The sequence below is a fragment of the Rhagoletis zephyria genome, unplaced genomic scaffold, assembly GCF_001687245.7.
Source record: "Rhagoletis zephyria isolate East Lansing unplaced genomic scaffold, Rhagoletis_zephyria_1.1 Rzeph_scaffold_00061, whole genome shotgun sequence".
NCBI classification, from domain to species: domain Eukaryota; kingdom Metazoa; phylum Arthropoda; class Insecta; order Diptera; family Tephritidae; genus Rhagoletis; species Rhagoletis zephyria.
This window is the reverse complement of record NW_016157145.1, coordinates 577,792-593,991: the sequence shown is the minus strand read 5'-3', so window position 1 is coordinate 593,991 and position 16,200 is coordinate 577,792. Positions and strand designations below refer to the sequence as shown.

The following is a 16,200-nucleotide window of genomic DNA, read 5'->3' as shown; positions in this document are numbered from 1 at the left end:
TCTCCTTTCTGTTTTGCGAAGAAAAGGAGCTGAACATTTTCTTTTGTATTGATTTCCCCTGTATTCCTTTTTAATCATTGCCTTCTTTGTATGTATTGTTTTGTACAATATGGCAACACATGTTATGTGTCAGTTTGCAACCATGTGTTATTGTAAATATGTGTGAAATTCAATGTAATTTACAAGTTGATAAAAGTTTAATTAAAGTGATTTATATACAAGATAAAATAAAAGAAAAGTGTGTAAAGTATTAAGTACAGTGTTATGTGCATTTATATATATAAAAGTATGCACAAATGCTTTTTTGTTAAGGAAACCAAGTGGAACGACTTAAGAAATTTTAACAACAAATAACTTATAAACAATGATATTATTTATATTTTTTAGTTATACATGTTTTAGAGGATACCTCCCTTAACATCCTGACCAAGTTTCATTTGTTAACTCCACCTGGTTTTCTTAAAACACAAGGTGCGGCTGACTACTAAAGCCCACCCGTTTAATTACCACCGTTAAATCAACCACCAGAACCATGGCGGTCCTTGCTTTACGGCGATAAACAGTATAAAGACAATTCTTGATAAATGCCTACAAATACAATTGTAAGACATCTAACGGATCATTATTGCCACAACTTTTTCACGGAAATAACTCTTTCTTTAGGTTATTTAAGATGGCAATGGAGAATATGCCTTCTGCCGATCACAAAAAAAAACGTGAACGTGAAATGTTTGTGAAAACGTTGGACCAAATGTTTAAATAAAAAAATAATTTTGGGCAGAACGAGGTACGCCGGGTGTTCTAGTTACCCAATAACCACAGTCTCTAACGTTAGTGAAAAAGCTTGATTTTACATTAGAGTTCTCAAGTATTTCTCTGTTAAAAAGTATAAGAGAATTCGGTTTGAGAAGGATTAGGAAAATATTAGAAACGCGATGTTACGTTAAATGGTAGAATTATAAACTTAAATGCATCAAGCGGTTAAGTCACAATCTGGGCTTACCTTAGATTCCTCGAAGTCGTTAATTAGGTTTTGTGATTCTTCACCCTGATCATTATTGCGCAAGAAATCCATAGCCTCGAAATAATACAGAGAGGGCGTTGCATTTGGAGTTATGCGTTTTAATTCTCGTCGATAGTTTGATCGAAGGCTATTAATCTTTTTCATAACTTCTTTTCTGTCAGCTTTTGGATATTTTTCCTTATATTTTGCAAGCATAATGTCATACTGTATTGCTCTTGAATTGCGATTGCTATAATCATAATGTTTGAAGTCCCATAACGACGGTAAGGAGCGATATAGTTCAATAAACTCAATAATAAATTGTTTTTCTTCATCGTTTGGATAATACTTTGTCATAATCTTTTTGTCTTTATCGAATTGACCAGACTTAAGGGGTGGCAGGGAAATGCTTCCACGGTTATTAATGTTTTCAAATGTTTCCTATCAACAAAGCATTAAAAAATTTTAAGTGGATTAATTTTAATTGGAAATACTTACTTCATTCTCAGTTTCGCTTAAAAATTCATCTGATATATCTTCTTCTTTCATCTCCAAGGAACCTTCTACATCCATTGTGTCCAACTCTATTTCAACCCTTTCAAATCCCCTTAGAGCATAATCCTTGTCAACGCTATCCTGTTTACATATATATACATATATATAAAATGGTTTACATCCAATCCACAGTTTTCAAACGGTAAAATTATGTATAAATTTCCCCTCAGCTTAGTACCTGATTACTGTTTTCCCACTGATTACCGACCTCCTCGGCTCGTAATTCAACTGGGAGTTCCGGTGACTTTTGTCTTGACTTTGCTTTAGTAAATTCAGCCAAATGGTTTCCGCACATGTGGCGTATGAATCTATCCAATTGTATAGCAGTATAGTCACAAAATTCACAACTGAGAAAAAACTCCTCTTTCCCTACGGCTAGCAAAGTCGAAATCTCCCCACATTTCTTCAAGCCCCAATTCTCCACAGTCTCATACACTATAGCCATTTTGTAGGTTAAAGCTTAAATTTCTAATTACTGACTCTTTTTAAAGCTTTCCGTCAATGTAATTAAAAATGTTCACACTAATCTTCCATAGGGATTTCGGAAAAACATCGATGCATCGAAAATATCGATGTTTTGCTTCGATGCATCGAAAATTTTCAACTCGATGTATAAATAGTCGATTTATCGATGCATCGATGTATCGATGTTTTCTGAAAACTGACATCTACGCTATACTGAACCGTCATTCCAGTTTTTCAATTGCTCAAAAAAAAGAAGTGGCATTGACCAAAAAAATTTAAACGGCAGCAAGAAGTTCCGTTAGAAACATTNTATTGCATCAGTTATGATTAATCAGGGCTGATTGATTTATACATCAATTTGATTAATCATACGTGACTATTATTTACATCAGCTTTGATTGATCAGATCTGACTGATTTATACATCAGACTGAGTCATCAGATCTTAGTGAGTATTGTATCAGTTATGATGGTTAATACCTGACAAAATTGTCCATCAGCTCTTATTGGTAAGATCTGAGGAATCTTTCCATACGAGCTGAGTTGATTAAATAAGGCGAGTGAGTAGTGCAAACATATGTTGCTAATATTTACAAATACGGCTAAAACCCACATGTTAAAATGAGAGGCAAAATCACACCTACAGGAAAGTATCCATCAGATTTTTCAAAACCGCTGTAGAAACCTGATGTATAATCTGAGGGGTTAATACTCCAAGGCTGATACTCAGATGATTCATCAGTGATCACTCAGTTGTCCCGTAGGGCAATTATATCATACACATCTTATTAAAATGGGATTATTTAATCGATACAACTACGCGAACTCCAAATTTATACCATCACAACGCGCCGATCACACGTTCAATATATGATGTAATATATAGATCAAGAGCCCAATTCATGGTATTCGAAATACTGATGGATCGTGGGTGCTTGCGGCACATTCAATATTAGCTCTAATCCAGTACTCCATGAACTTACAGGTTTTTATAGAATTTTTTTTTTGTGGAGGGTGTTGCGCATTTTCTTCCATATAACACATGATCAAAATATTTTTTTACAACAAGTCAAACGACTTCTGCAACAAATGAACTGCGGCGTCTTGCTTTGCCAACCGTCCCAATGAGCTCTCATGCTTTCGGCAACCGTTAAAATTCCGCGTTTGCTAGCTTCGTGAACGAGCATTCGGAATACTGTTTTGCCGAAGTCAATATCAGCATGAGCTGTAAAGCTGGGCGCATATTGCATCCGATAGGCCGACCGATTTCGGCCGAACAATTTGACCATCCGAATTGATGCGCACACTTAACCAGATTATTTGCCGACCGTATTTGTACAATTTTGAAATATTTTGAANCAGTAATTTATTTCAAATTTTCTACAATTTTGCTAATAACATATTTTGTTGTGAAACATTATCTGAAAAATCCTATGCGAATCGATGCATCGATGTACATTTCGATGCATCGAATCAAAGACAAACATCGATGTATTTTTGCCACTGACAACCCTAATCTACCAACTCCAATGTTCGACATCNATTGACATACTCTAAACATGTGATTTTATATGTAATTTTGTTGTTTTTGCGCCCAATAAGTTAATTTTTCGCAGTCCATTTTGGTACCTTTCACCTGACATCGGACGAGAAAAACAAACATGTTTGAATTTATCGTCACTGACGGACGTCACCGGCCGATGTCGGTTCGGTTATCGGTTTATGTGTGAGAGCGCCCATATAATCACAAGTGTTTATTCATGTCGCCCGCATATAGCCGATATCGGCCCATGCCGGCTGCAGTGTGCACGTAGCGTTATAAGTATCGTTCACTTGTGGTGGCTGTATTTGCAAGACAGCACGCTATGCGCTGGGGTTCAGTCATCCTCTAATTTCGTTTAGGTATCGATACTCATTATGCAATAATACAAGTTGTTATCGGTTGGCAACTTCTCGCTCTAATTCCGCCATATTGACTGCCTTAGCTGAAACAGTGTTACTTCTTTAACAATTTTTTGCCTAATAATTTAGTTGCATTTTTATTTTCTCTGTATACACATTTTGTTTCCTCAAAAAGGTATTATATCTTATTTTATTTCATTTCATTGCGAATATACTATAAAAAAGCTAATTTTGTTTAGAAGAAAATATGAAATCTTATATTTTCCCCCAAATGGGGATTCATTTCTTCCCGTTTTTCTTCTTATTCTACTGAGCTAAGGCAGTGTCAAATCGAGCTGTCACAACTGATACCACCTTGCATTATTGCATCATGATCGATACTACTAAGCCAACGCCGCTGCTCAGTATACAAAGCAGTATTGATTGAATTTGCAATAGTTGGCGTTCAACGCAAGCCAGTCTCTGGTATAGACATACATAGATTACTAAAAAATAGAAACAGATCCACATTAACTGCAATCAACATATGTACGTATGTATGTATTTACATATGCACAAACGCGCGATTAGGTTATAAATATTGCGCCACCTGTTTATCAAAAGCCGAAATATGTACTTACGCAAACATACATACTTTTTGTCTCCTTCCCTCACTTCCAACGCATGCACGTGTTTGTAAAACGATGACGAAGTGATTTTGTATGGGAAATCATTTATGCCCATATATTTGAATCAAATAAACATAGAAGATATCAATCAATACTTCCCGTATACCAAACGAAAGGAAAACTCTTGAATTTTTTATTAAAGAAAACAAAAACAAAATCATTCGAGCGGTTTTCGAGCATTTTGGTAATAAAAAAAATTGCTAATTTTTTCAACAATTTTTTGTCTTAAAATGCTCAATATTGGTTAAATTTATATAAAATCTGTACACGATATTTCTATTGCTCCAAAGACTTTATATTCCAAAAATGAAAGTTATATCTGCAAATCATAAGCTGCTGGAGCACTTCAAAGGCTTAAAATTACCCCAAAATAAGCCAATGTTTACCGTTATTTTTACAACCGAATTGGTTACTTACAAAAGTGAATCTGTCGTTAGGTCTTTTATCTGTCTGTTTATCTTTGAAACGCCACACTCTTCTTTGAAATCGCTTCATTAGTTCTTGAGCAATAAGCGTTTTCGTGAAGCTCTAAAAATTACAACTACAACATGTCAGCATAGCCTCCATATCGAAACGTAAGACGTATTCTATGTCAAAAGCACCCTAATGTACATATGTAGGTACATATATAGTTAGAGCAAAAAATATCAAAGGGTACCTAAATTCATTTATTTTGTAAATAAGAGCTTCAATGAAATTATATAAACTAAAATGCATACATGAGCCATTCTTTTTTAAGTCGGACGGATTTCGTAAAAAAAAAATTATGTCATGGCTCCGATTCGCTTAAATTTTTTTTATGAAATAAGCTAACAAATAAGCTAACACGTATTCGAGGAATTTTTTGTTTATCTTTTTTCTTCGGAGATATGATCTGTCAAAGTTTGCATTTTTTCGTGATTCTGACTAATCATGTACTTCTTCAAATCGTTGTATCTCGGGTTCTGCTCATCGTAGAGACTTCATCTTAACGTCGTTGTATAGCTAAAGAATTAATATTTCTATATATAAGATTTTCACGATTGTCCTAAAGCTAACTTAGCTATTAACAGCTGAACTTTTTGAGGTTGATTTACATAGTGAAGACCAGTAAATTAGGGATTCAAAGTTATACCATCGTAATCCTTGTTTAATTCTCTATAAAAAACGTGGTTCAAAAAATGTGGGGTTTTCAAGAACAAACCCCTAGAAATGGGCGTGGCGATTGCAGGACTAAAATTAGCAAAACGCAGATTTTATTGGGGATTTCGGCAGAATATTGCTTCGTTAACAATAGTTGTTCCCCAACTTTTTCAACTTTTTCTTGCCGTACAAATATTATTTCTGGATAGGTATTCTATCGAATACCGCAATAAAATTTTACTGTTTGCAAAAACTCGATGTTTAACACCTTACTAAATATATCTCATCATAATTTTTCGAAAATAAATTACAAAAAAAATTTTAATTCTCACAAAATAAACCATCTTTTCATAAAAAAAAAATATTTTAAAAACAGTTCTTGAAAAACCCCAATTTTTCTGAACCACGTTTTTTATAGAGAATTAAACAAGGATTACGATGGTATAATTTTTAATCCCTAATTTACTGGTCTTCACTATGCAAATCAATTTCAAAAGGTTCAGCTGTTAATACGTAAGTTAGCTTTAGGACAATCTTGACCATCTTATATATAGAAATGTTAAGCCCATTTTTTTAGCTTTAAAACGACGTTAAGATGAAGTCTCTACGATGAGCAGAACCCAAGATATAACGATTTGAAGAAGTACATGATTAGTCAGGATCACGAAAAAATGCAAGCTTTGACAAATCATATCTCTGAAGAAAAAAATATGAAAAAATGTCCTCGAATACGTGTGAGCTTATTTCATGTATAGAATCCATACAACAAATTTGAAGCCAATCGAAAGTGTGACACCAAATTTGGTGTCCGATATGAAAAAGAATGTCTCACATAGGTTAACCTACATGCATACATACATATGTACATACATATGTACGTATGAATATTCTTTCTTATTCTGTAGTTTTTATTATGTAGCTATTGTGCTAAATACAGTTTCACTCGTCAATCTTACTGCTTGGCGTAACTAGGGTTGTGCCATGCGACTTCATATGCCCACTAAGTCCAGCATACTGTGCAAACCGTTTATCGCAAATCTTGCATACATATTTCTTAATTTCGGCGTGGATTTGTTTATGCTGGCGTAGATGTTTAGTAGTAGTAAAACCTTTGTTGCAAATATTACAAATTTTGTCTCGCACGTTACTGTGAACGCTCATGTGCTCCTTGTATAAACCTCTGCCAAAAAATGTTTTACTGCATATTTCACACTTGTGGCTAGGCCTGTTCTCATGGCGTCTCATATGCGTGCTAATCTTCGATGAGGTTTGGAAGTTTTTACCACACACATCACAAACATATGGCTTTTCACCGGTGTGTGAACGCATATGGATTTTTATTTCTGTTGTCGTTGCGCAGGGCTTACCACAAACCTCACATTTGTACAAGTAGTCCTGTGCATGACGCCGTAAATGTACTGACAAATTGGTAGCCAGCTTAAAACCATGACCGCAAACATGGCACTTGAATGGTAGCGAGCCATCATGGGATGCCAAATGAACTTTATGCTGACCAGATCCAGTACTTATTTTTCCACATATTGAGCATTCAAAAGGGTTAACATCGGCCTCGAGATATGCAATATGCTCGTAAAACTCGCATTCTGGTTTAAAAGTTTTATTTTGTCGTTTGCATATTATTTTTTGCTTTTTTTCATATGAGCATATCTTTCGAATTCGCGCAATTTCGCATCCCACATCATATTGTGTAAGATGTAATCCCGTTTGTCTATTAAATTCTTTATGCACATTTACTATAGCCTCTCGGCGTCTATTACTGAATCTATATGTTATGTCTGTTTCATCCCAAAGACTGGGTTGTTCCTTGTAAATATTAGCTAATATCACGCACTGTACATCGTTTATAAGACTCTCCGGAACTACGTATTTTCTATGCATTGCTCGTTCTGGTGGTGCGAATTGTTTAGTCAATGTCGTCGGTTTAGTGCGATTATTCTTTGAAATGAGCTCAGGTCTTATCTGTAAATAAAAGTAGCAGCTATTAAATTCCTATTAAAAGAAGCATCAGCGAAGGTTAACACAAAATAATAACAACCCAACAAGCATTTAGATTAGAAAACGATTCGAAAACAATTCGAATTCGAATGTGTTTCTCTAAGGTAGAAGGTTAGAAGAAAATTAGAGAAACTGTCGAGAATTATAGCATTGTCTACAAAAAGGGGGCTTAGTTCTAAATATCGAGAATGAGTTTAGATCAGGGACATAGCAGTTATAAGTTTTATCGGAAAAACGTTGTTGCATAACAGTTATTAGATGAGAAATATTTTTTATTTCGCCGACAAGAGTTATAACCCAAAGTTTACTTTTGAAGTTGCCTGATAACTGTTATGCAGGAGAAATATGTTTTCCGTCGCCAATAACAGCCATTTCCCAACGTTAATTTTTTACGATGCTTGATAACAGTTATTTCCCAACGTTTCTTTTTAAGTTGCTTGATAACAGTTATTACCCAACGTTTATTTTTACGTTGTCTGATAACAGTTATTTAACTCCTCCACTTTTATTTTCCTCATCTTTATCTTCTTCTCTACCTCCATTTTCGTCATTGTTGTTATCTTACAACGTTTATCAGACAACGTAAAAAATAAACGTTGGAAAATAACTGTTTTCAAGCAACGTAAAATATAAACGTTGGGCAACAACTGTTATAAAGGAACGTAAAAATAAACGTTGGGCAATAGCTGTTATAAAGCAACGTAAAATCAAAATATTTCTTTAACGTTAGAGACTATGTTTGCTGAGAACGTCCTATTATTGAGAAATAGGAATTTAGTTACAATTTTGTTTTAATTAGTGAAGAACGCGCATATTCCGATCTGCCTTATTTATAAAACATTATTTTTACCCCAGCTGCGGCCGATCTGGTTTAGTGTTAGCAGTGTGAGCTGCCACTGCGCAGGGCCTGGGTTCAAGCCCTGGTCAAAGCAACGTCGTAAAAAAATATAGAAAAAAAACTTTTTTCTTAACAGCGTTCGCCCTTCGGCAGGCAATGACAAACCTCCGCGTGTATTGCTGCCTTGAAAAACAGCTTCTCATAAAAAATAACTTTTGAGTCAGCGTAAAACTGTAGGTCTCTTCGTTTCGTCTGACAACACCAAGGCGCACGCCACAAATGGGAGAAGTTCGGTCAAATACTAACATATGTGTAAACGCCTATCTATTATTATTACTATTGTTGCCCCCACTAAAAGGTTTACGGTAAGGGAAAAACACCACACACATACTTATGTATTATTTTAAAGCAACCTTCTTGCAGAGGACTAATTACATTCCGAAAATGAAAAATTAACATTTGTTTAGTAAAGAAATTCAAAAGTGAGGAAACTTTTTCAATAGTTTTTTTTTGGTGTGATGTGAAGCAAAACACTCTGGGAAGAAAATATCTGTTAATAATTGTATCATGATAACAGGCATGATAAAAACAGTTAAAGCTCTACCCAGAATTACAGCTGACGACGGTAAAGCAGTCGGCGGTAAGTGAACAGGGGGCCAATTCCTGTTCTATGAAAACGTGAAGTGAAAACATTTTTCAACACTTCACATAAGACGTGTTACACTTAAAATTGAAAAATTTCCAGCTCAAATATTTTGTATGGTATACTGACTAGTAGGCTTAGCTTTTTTATAATTGAATATGCTGTGGTGTAAATTTTATTCACTAATGCTTGAAATACAATACCGGCGAACGGCAAACTTCGCCGAATTGGGCGATGCTGTCGTTCACCGTTCGCCCAACTATTTCGCCTACTTAAACAGAATTAGAGCGGTAGCGAAAACAGCTGATCCCATTTGGTCGCCTTTATAATTTGGGTGACCATATTTAGAAAAAACTAAACCATATTTAGAAATGAGGAAATGATAACAAATATAAATGTAAAACAAAGAAAGATTATTATAAATAATTTGTTTCAAGCCAGATTTAACGAATCCACAACTATATTTTTCAAACAACAAAAAAAAAATCGTGTTTAGGTTGTTTTCTTTTTAAACTTTGAAAGCACAAAACAAATACGGCCACCTTTGGCACGCACAGCTGTCATCGCCCAGCAGAGCGATAGAAATAAATCTATCGCCATGAAACGCCGCCAAGCGATCTTCGCATTTCGCTTTGGCTGTGTTCAATTTCATATGCTTGCGGGTGTTCTAATTTTGACAGCGCGAATTTCGCTGTGGTGAGTTCGCCGTTCGCCGGCATTGTATTTCAGCTATATCAGTTTTCGTTTTGTTCAGTGCACCGATGGAATATGTCGTCGCCACACGAGAAGGTGCGAGAAAACATAATGAAAATTTATTTGAGTAATAAAGCAGCTACATACAAATCTATAGCAAAATAAGCAAAATGCGGTTACGCGACCGTCCGAAGAACAGTTATTCGCTTTATAAGAGTAAATACTGTCGCCAGAAAAAAGGGAACCGGGAAAAATACCTGTAGGTACGGTTGCCAGACGTACTGATTTTATCAGTACAGTACCGATTTTTCAACTCTTGTACTGATTTTATTCATTTCTTCAATCAGTACGCTAATGTCCTGGTTTGTCAAAATTTGTACTGATTTGTACTGAAGTATTTTCTTAAGGTTTTTACATAACGTTGGAACTTCCTTAAACTGTACTGTAAAAAATAAGAAGAAAATAATTTAATTATAGTTGACAGGTTTTAGATAATGTTTGATATGCCCAAGAAATAAATACAACAAAAAATCAATCGTTTTATGGGTCGTTACGTACCAGTTGTGATAATATGATGAAGCATAAATTATTTAAAAAGAAGGCTTAAATTTTTGTCGAGTGTTGTTAGTTATCTCGAAAATAACTTACAGTTTAATAACAATAAATTTCCATGTTCGAATGGCTTTTGCCTATAACTTACAACTCCTTTTTCTCAATTTACTGACTTTGTAAAAGAGTTTTGCATACAAGACATAGAGTTAGATACTCTTTTTAGCGAATTCTTAGTCTTTCACAGTTTTTGCGTAGTTGAAAAATTATTTAACCCTTCGGAGGGCGCGCTTTGAAAGTTACACGAGAGGGCGCTCCGCGGCAATTTAGCCGCAAGGTGTATCTCAAAGTCTGACTGCATTTTTTCTTATTTATGTCGAAAAATCATTCAAATAAAACATTGTTTATACTGAAACATATTATAAGCATTTATTTTTTAAAGTTTTATGCGTCATCATCAACAGTGGTGAGGGTAAATTCTACACAATGTGAAATATGCTTGCAATGTTTTCTGCAAACATTTTTGTTACGATTAATATGTACAACAAATTTTTGTCTTATTATTCCTGGTTATATTCCTTGTTTCAATTTCTGTTGCGTAGCTGGTTCGCTTCTATATAAGTTTAACAACATCTCCTGACACTGAAGATGGCACAACGCCGAAACCGGTTTGTCCCCAAACCAAATTTGACAAGGGATGACGGAAATTCGTTCTAAAATACATCATTTAAAAACATCCTTTTTCTCTAAAACCAAAGAAAATTAATATCATAATAATGATGTGCCGATTACAACCCAAGAAGTAATTGAAAAAATGTGCGTTAAGCAACGAAGATTAAAAATCGCTTTATAAGTAATAAGATTTTGTAGACTTGTACATAAATAAATGTAAATAGATACGCGTAAATATATAAATATGCAGATATATTCAATGTGTAAAAACTGAAGTGTATACTAACGAAACTTCTACAAAACAAAGCTGGACCATTTTGCCTCTGCCTTGAGATGGTTAAAAAGCGTTCATATATGACAGACTCTGCATTAAAGGGTTAAATGCTGCACTTTCGTAAAGATATCGACCAGTATAACCATTTTTGTTATATAAATTTTTTTGTGAAAGCTGATAGTTTACGAGTTATTAGAGTTTAAAGGTAGCTTTTCTTTTTCCAATCTGGCCACTCGGGTACAGCATCCAATGTCCCAAGAATCGAGTCTTAAGATAAAATGAAGAGAAATCTTTCAGAAAAAGTACTAATGGTGTATTAAATATAGTGTTTTCTAGTGGAATGGGAGCCAAAATCCAAAATTAAAAAAAGTGACATTTTGAACGGTATTTTGAGGGTTAAGTTATTGTTGTTGTAACTTCTCTATAGTTTTCCTATATTATATGATCATTTATCTTCTCGATAAAAAAAATTTTCATTCCATTATCTCTTTTCTAAGCGAAGATGTACGATTTTGAAAAAAATCGTGTTTTGCCTATAGTGCGACGCCTCTAGCCATTGTGATAATGATAATGAGTGGCGCTTACACAATATGTTAGTTTTTGGCCGAGTTTTGATGTTGCTACACAAAAGGGAGGCACCTACAGTTTTACGCCGACTCCGAAGGGCGCACAGTGTGTCGTTTGGGATAAGATAGGTGGACAAAATTCATTAAAGGATTTCTAGAAAAAGGTAACTTATTAACATAGAGGATATCCGCAAAGCTCTGACTGAAACGTTTTTTATGTCCTACATTCTACTGTGGGATGTGCCAGTGTTCGGAAATTAATTTATAATCTTACTGAAACTCAAACTTTATACTTTTTGAAAAACCTCTCATTGTGGAAGAGTGTGATTTTGTGTCAATTTTTAATAATGGATCTTATTACTAGTGGTATTAATTACACCTACTCAACAAAAATAAACTATGGACTATTTCTGATATTGCGAAATGGGTTTGAACAAATGTATGTATATATTTTGTTAATTATTTTACACCTTTAAAAGACCGAAAGTAACATGTCAGCGGGCTAGATATTTAATATATCTTAGCAGCATTACCTGTGTTTTTAAAAATACAAGCGGGCCCATGCGCAGACTGCTCAGACAGAAATACACAGTAAGCTCATCCCTCTTTGTAGCCAGAGATAAAAGCAGACTGTTCTAATAGTTCGCGGAAATAGTAAACAGAATTATTCTTATAAACCCCTTATTTTTATTATACATATATTAAAAAGCATGAATGAGTTTTATAGTACATCAGACCTTATACTTATTAGGTACATAAAAACATATTACAAACTAACTGATATATGAGTGTCATGAGTCACTATATTAAATGGCTAAAAGTCGGTAAACGTTATGGAAGTGTATAGCTTTCTTAAGCCAAAATTTAGGCTGCACGCTGTTACTAAAATTACTCAATTAGAATATGAAGAAACAAGGGTTAAAAAAACTCGTCGAAAATCGCTAGTTTTTAAAGATTTTTTTTTACATATGTATTAATAACTTAAAAATATACTTATATGATTGCGGAAAGAAGTTACAGGGGAAAATTTTTGTTGAACACAAATTGAGATGCATCGAAATTGTTTGTCATAGTTTTTAGAAATATTTTTCTATAGTTGCGGGGCTTTTACCAAATTAAAGGCAAGACTAGTAACTATAAACCAAGGTGCACCCAGCATTATATGATGACAACTGTTCGATTTACAACAAAATTACTACAAATTAACTAAAATACTTGTCTGTTTCTTAAAGATTCAAATTTTTACGCAGTAGGCGTAAACAAAAGTATACCACAATAATTGCGTTCCTTATCTCCCAGAAATAGTCAGAAAAAGTCGGAAGTAGTCAGATTTAAAGCTCAAACAGTCAACGACGTAACGTAGACGTAGGTTGACGCAGAAACGATCTACCTTATGGGATTCGCGTGTTAACGAAAACTCACCACCGCATGGCGGTGACGTTGCCGTTGCTTCTCTCTCTCTCTATCAACAGTAAATTTGAAATGCTGCTACGTACGTCAACCTACGTTTACGCTACGTCGTTGACTAAGAGCGCGGTTACCCACGAACGTGTACGTAACGTAGCGTAGAAGTACGTAGAAAGATATCAACTATGCTGTTGATAGAGAGAGAAGCAACGTCTACGTCACGGTCATGCGGTGGTGAGTTTTTGTTAACACGCAGATCCCATAAGATAGATCGTGTCATCTGACACGTTTTTACGTCCGTGGGTAACTGCGCTTTTACTGCGCTTTTAGTCCGAAAAGCGTTCCTTAAGAGCGCGGTTACCCACGAACGTGTACGTAGCGTAGCGTAGAAGTACGTAGAAAGATATCAAGTATGCTGTTGATAGAAAGAGAGAGAAGCAACGTCTACGTCACGGTCATGCGGTGGTGAGTTTTTGTTAACACGCAGATGCCATAAGATAGATCGTGTCAGCTGACACGTTCTCCGTTTTTACGTTCGTGGGTAACTGCGCTTTAACTCGAAAAGGACAGTAAAAATGAGAGAGCAACACTCAGTGAGAGTGACTCTCTTCAGTCCGAAGTAGTCAGAAGAATTTTTGCTGGCAAAATCTTGAAGTGTCAAACTCAACTGAATTTAATTGAAGTAAAAAGTGAAAAAAAAATGAATTGAAATTGGAAGGAGGCAAAAAATAATTGATAGTGTTTATTGTGCTTGTGCTTGTGCTTGTGTGAATGAGTTTTGTATGTACATAGATTTCCATTCTTATTTGACATTAGTTTTGTTGTTGCCATTCTTTGGACTAAAAATTTGGTTTTTTGCGTCCCTTTACTGTTTTCCTATTATTCTCTTTTAGTGAGCGCATTTTTCTTACGCTCTGGTATTTTCACACTTTTCAGATTTTAGTCCAAAAAGATAAGGAATGAACCTAATATGTTTTTCCCATTTGGGCGAGGTCAAAACTTCCGTACCCGTTTGCATAAAGAAATGTTTCCCATGATGGCGGAAAATGTGCAAATTCGCAATAATACGCACAAAAAAAATAATTTGAAAAAACGGTTAGCATATCAGTGATGAACATCTTAAATATACCCCAAAATGATCCGTAAATACCTTTGTCCACCTAGCTTGTGCTACACGACACACAATGTGGCCATTGTATTGTAATGTGGGACCGAGGGGCGACCGCTATTAGAAAAATCTTGTGTTTTATTTATATTTTTTGATGTTGATCGGAAACTGCGCTCGAGCCCAGGCCTGCGGAATGATAGCGCGCCATTAATCATTATGAAAATATTACAATATAAAACCATTGAGCGCCAGTCTATCGCTTACAAGAAAACTATGTACTTACTGTTACTCCCAAAATTGAGTGTATGGATTTTTTTTTCAATATTCGCAATGTTTTACATGCAAAAAATTTTTTTGTTAATTTTTTATCAAACAATTTTTTCCATAGAAAGTATTTTCAGAATTTTTCATATGAAAAAAATGCATAGGACAGTCAGCAAAAAAATTCTCAAGTCAACGCGAGTTTTTAGCCATTTGAAATTTGCACACTATTGTACTTAAATTTAATGGACTGTAAACTGCATACCTAACTTTTTTCGGAAATTCGTATTAAAAAGTTTGCGATTTTGCTGAAACTTTGCAGATTTTTCTTAATTTTCTTACACAGTTTCATTCTAGGATTTAAATGGGGTTTGCTAAAATATAAGCTATATTTTAATACAAAATTAGCATGCAAAACATTGCGAATATTAGCAAAACAGAGCCGTATGCTCAATTTTGCGAGTAACAGTATGTATTTTTTAAATTACAAACTCAAACTCACACACACATTCTCATTTTAAATCTCAAACAACAACTATTGTGAACAAGTAAATTTTCTTTATTATAAATTTTATGGTCTTCAAATGCTTGCAAACGTTAGAAAAAAAATCATGGCCGACGTATTGAGAGAATTATTTTACCTTGTAATGTGTTTATCGTGGCAATAGATAGTGTTGGGCGGTATAGATACCAAAAGTACTCAGAGCTCGATTCTCAAAAGGATCGACGGTACCCAATTTTTGAAAGTATCGATACTGAGTACTCCAAAGTACTCAGAAGTTAAAATAACTCGAAAGTACTCAATATTCAAAAGTACACTGTTCCAACCATCACTCTGATACATGTACTCAGGATCGATTCAAAGTACTCAGTTTTAAGCGTCACGTAGATACTTAAAAGTACTTAGTTCTATTTACGTTTACCGGTATTCAGAAATTATTGTACCCGATTTCAAGACTCAATAATTTTCAACAGAGACCCAAAATAGTCCCAATATTTAGGATCAAAAACGTCACCTTGTTTTAATATATTTTTCCCCCGTCTTTTTATAATAATTATTTATGAGAAATATATTTTTTCTACTCGCGGGAAGATTATTTTCAGATGGAAATTATTTACGCCTTCTCATTGAATTCTTATTTCGCGGCTCGGGCGACGTTTATTTTAAGAAGGAAATGATTTACGTCCCACGTTTTCTCTTTTAATAGACTTGTTACACGTACAGCCGATTTCACGAAATTAAACACAAATATCTCCGAACTCGATTATTTGAAATTGATCTTCTAACATCTGTCAACCCTTTTCAAAAAACCAAAATCCCGTAAAAGCAGTCCTTTAATTTTACACCTCATTTTTGAAAATCGAACGAACGATACAGATCTAATGACATGAACAATAGTGGCGATAAAAATTTAGCGCGTGGAACTCTTCGAACTCAATAAAGAAGTTTTACTTCAAT

General features: G+C 34.7%; 2 protein-coding genes across 2 annotated transcripts in view; both read right to left on the bottom strand.

The window, feature by feature from the left end:
* Window positions 1-2,129, bottom strand: part of LOC108370035 (uncharacterized) — a 58,558-nt gene extending 56,429 nt beyond the window's left edge. Inside the window, exons 1-3 of the mRNA XM_017625272.1 lie at window positions 1,737-2,129; window positions 1,502-1,639; window positions 1,004-1,444 (exon numbers count right to left, since the gene is read on the bottom strand). Of these exons, the coding sequence (XP_017480761.1) occupies window positions 1,004-1,444; window positions 1,502-1,639; window positions 1,737-2,003 (846 nt within the window). The 5' untranslated portion in view covers window positions 2,004-2,129. The remainder of the gene's footprint in view (window positions 1-1,003; window positions 1,445-1,501; window positions 1,640-1,736) is intronic.
* Window positions 2,130-6,559: 4,430 nt separating this feature from the next.
* LOC108370514 (zinc finger protein 829-like) overlaps window positions 6,560-16,200 on the bottom strand; it is a 49,667-nt gene continuing 40,026 nt past the window's right edge. Inside the window, exon 5 of the mRNA XM_017625846.1 lies at window positions 6,560-7,694. Coding sequence (XP_017481335.1) covers window positions 6,654-7,694 — 1,041 coding nt within the window. The 3' untranslated portion in view covers window positions 6,560-6,653. The remainder of the gene's footprint in view (window positions 7,695-16,200) is intronic.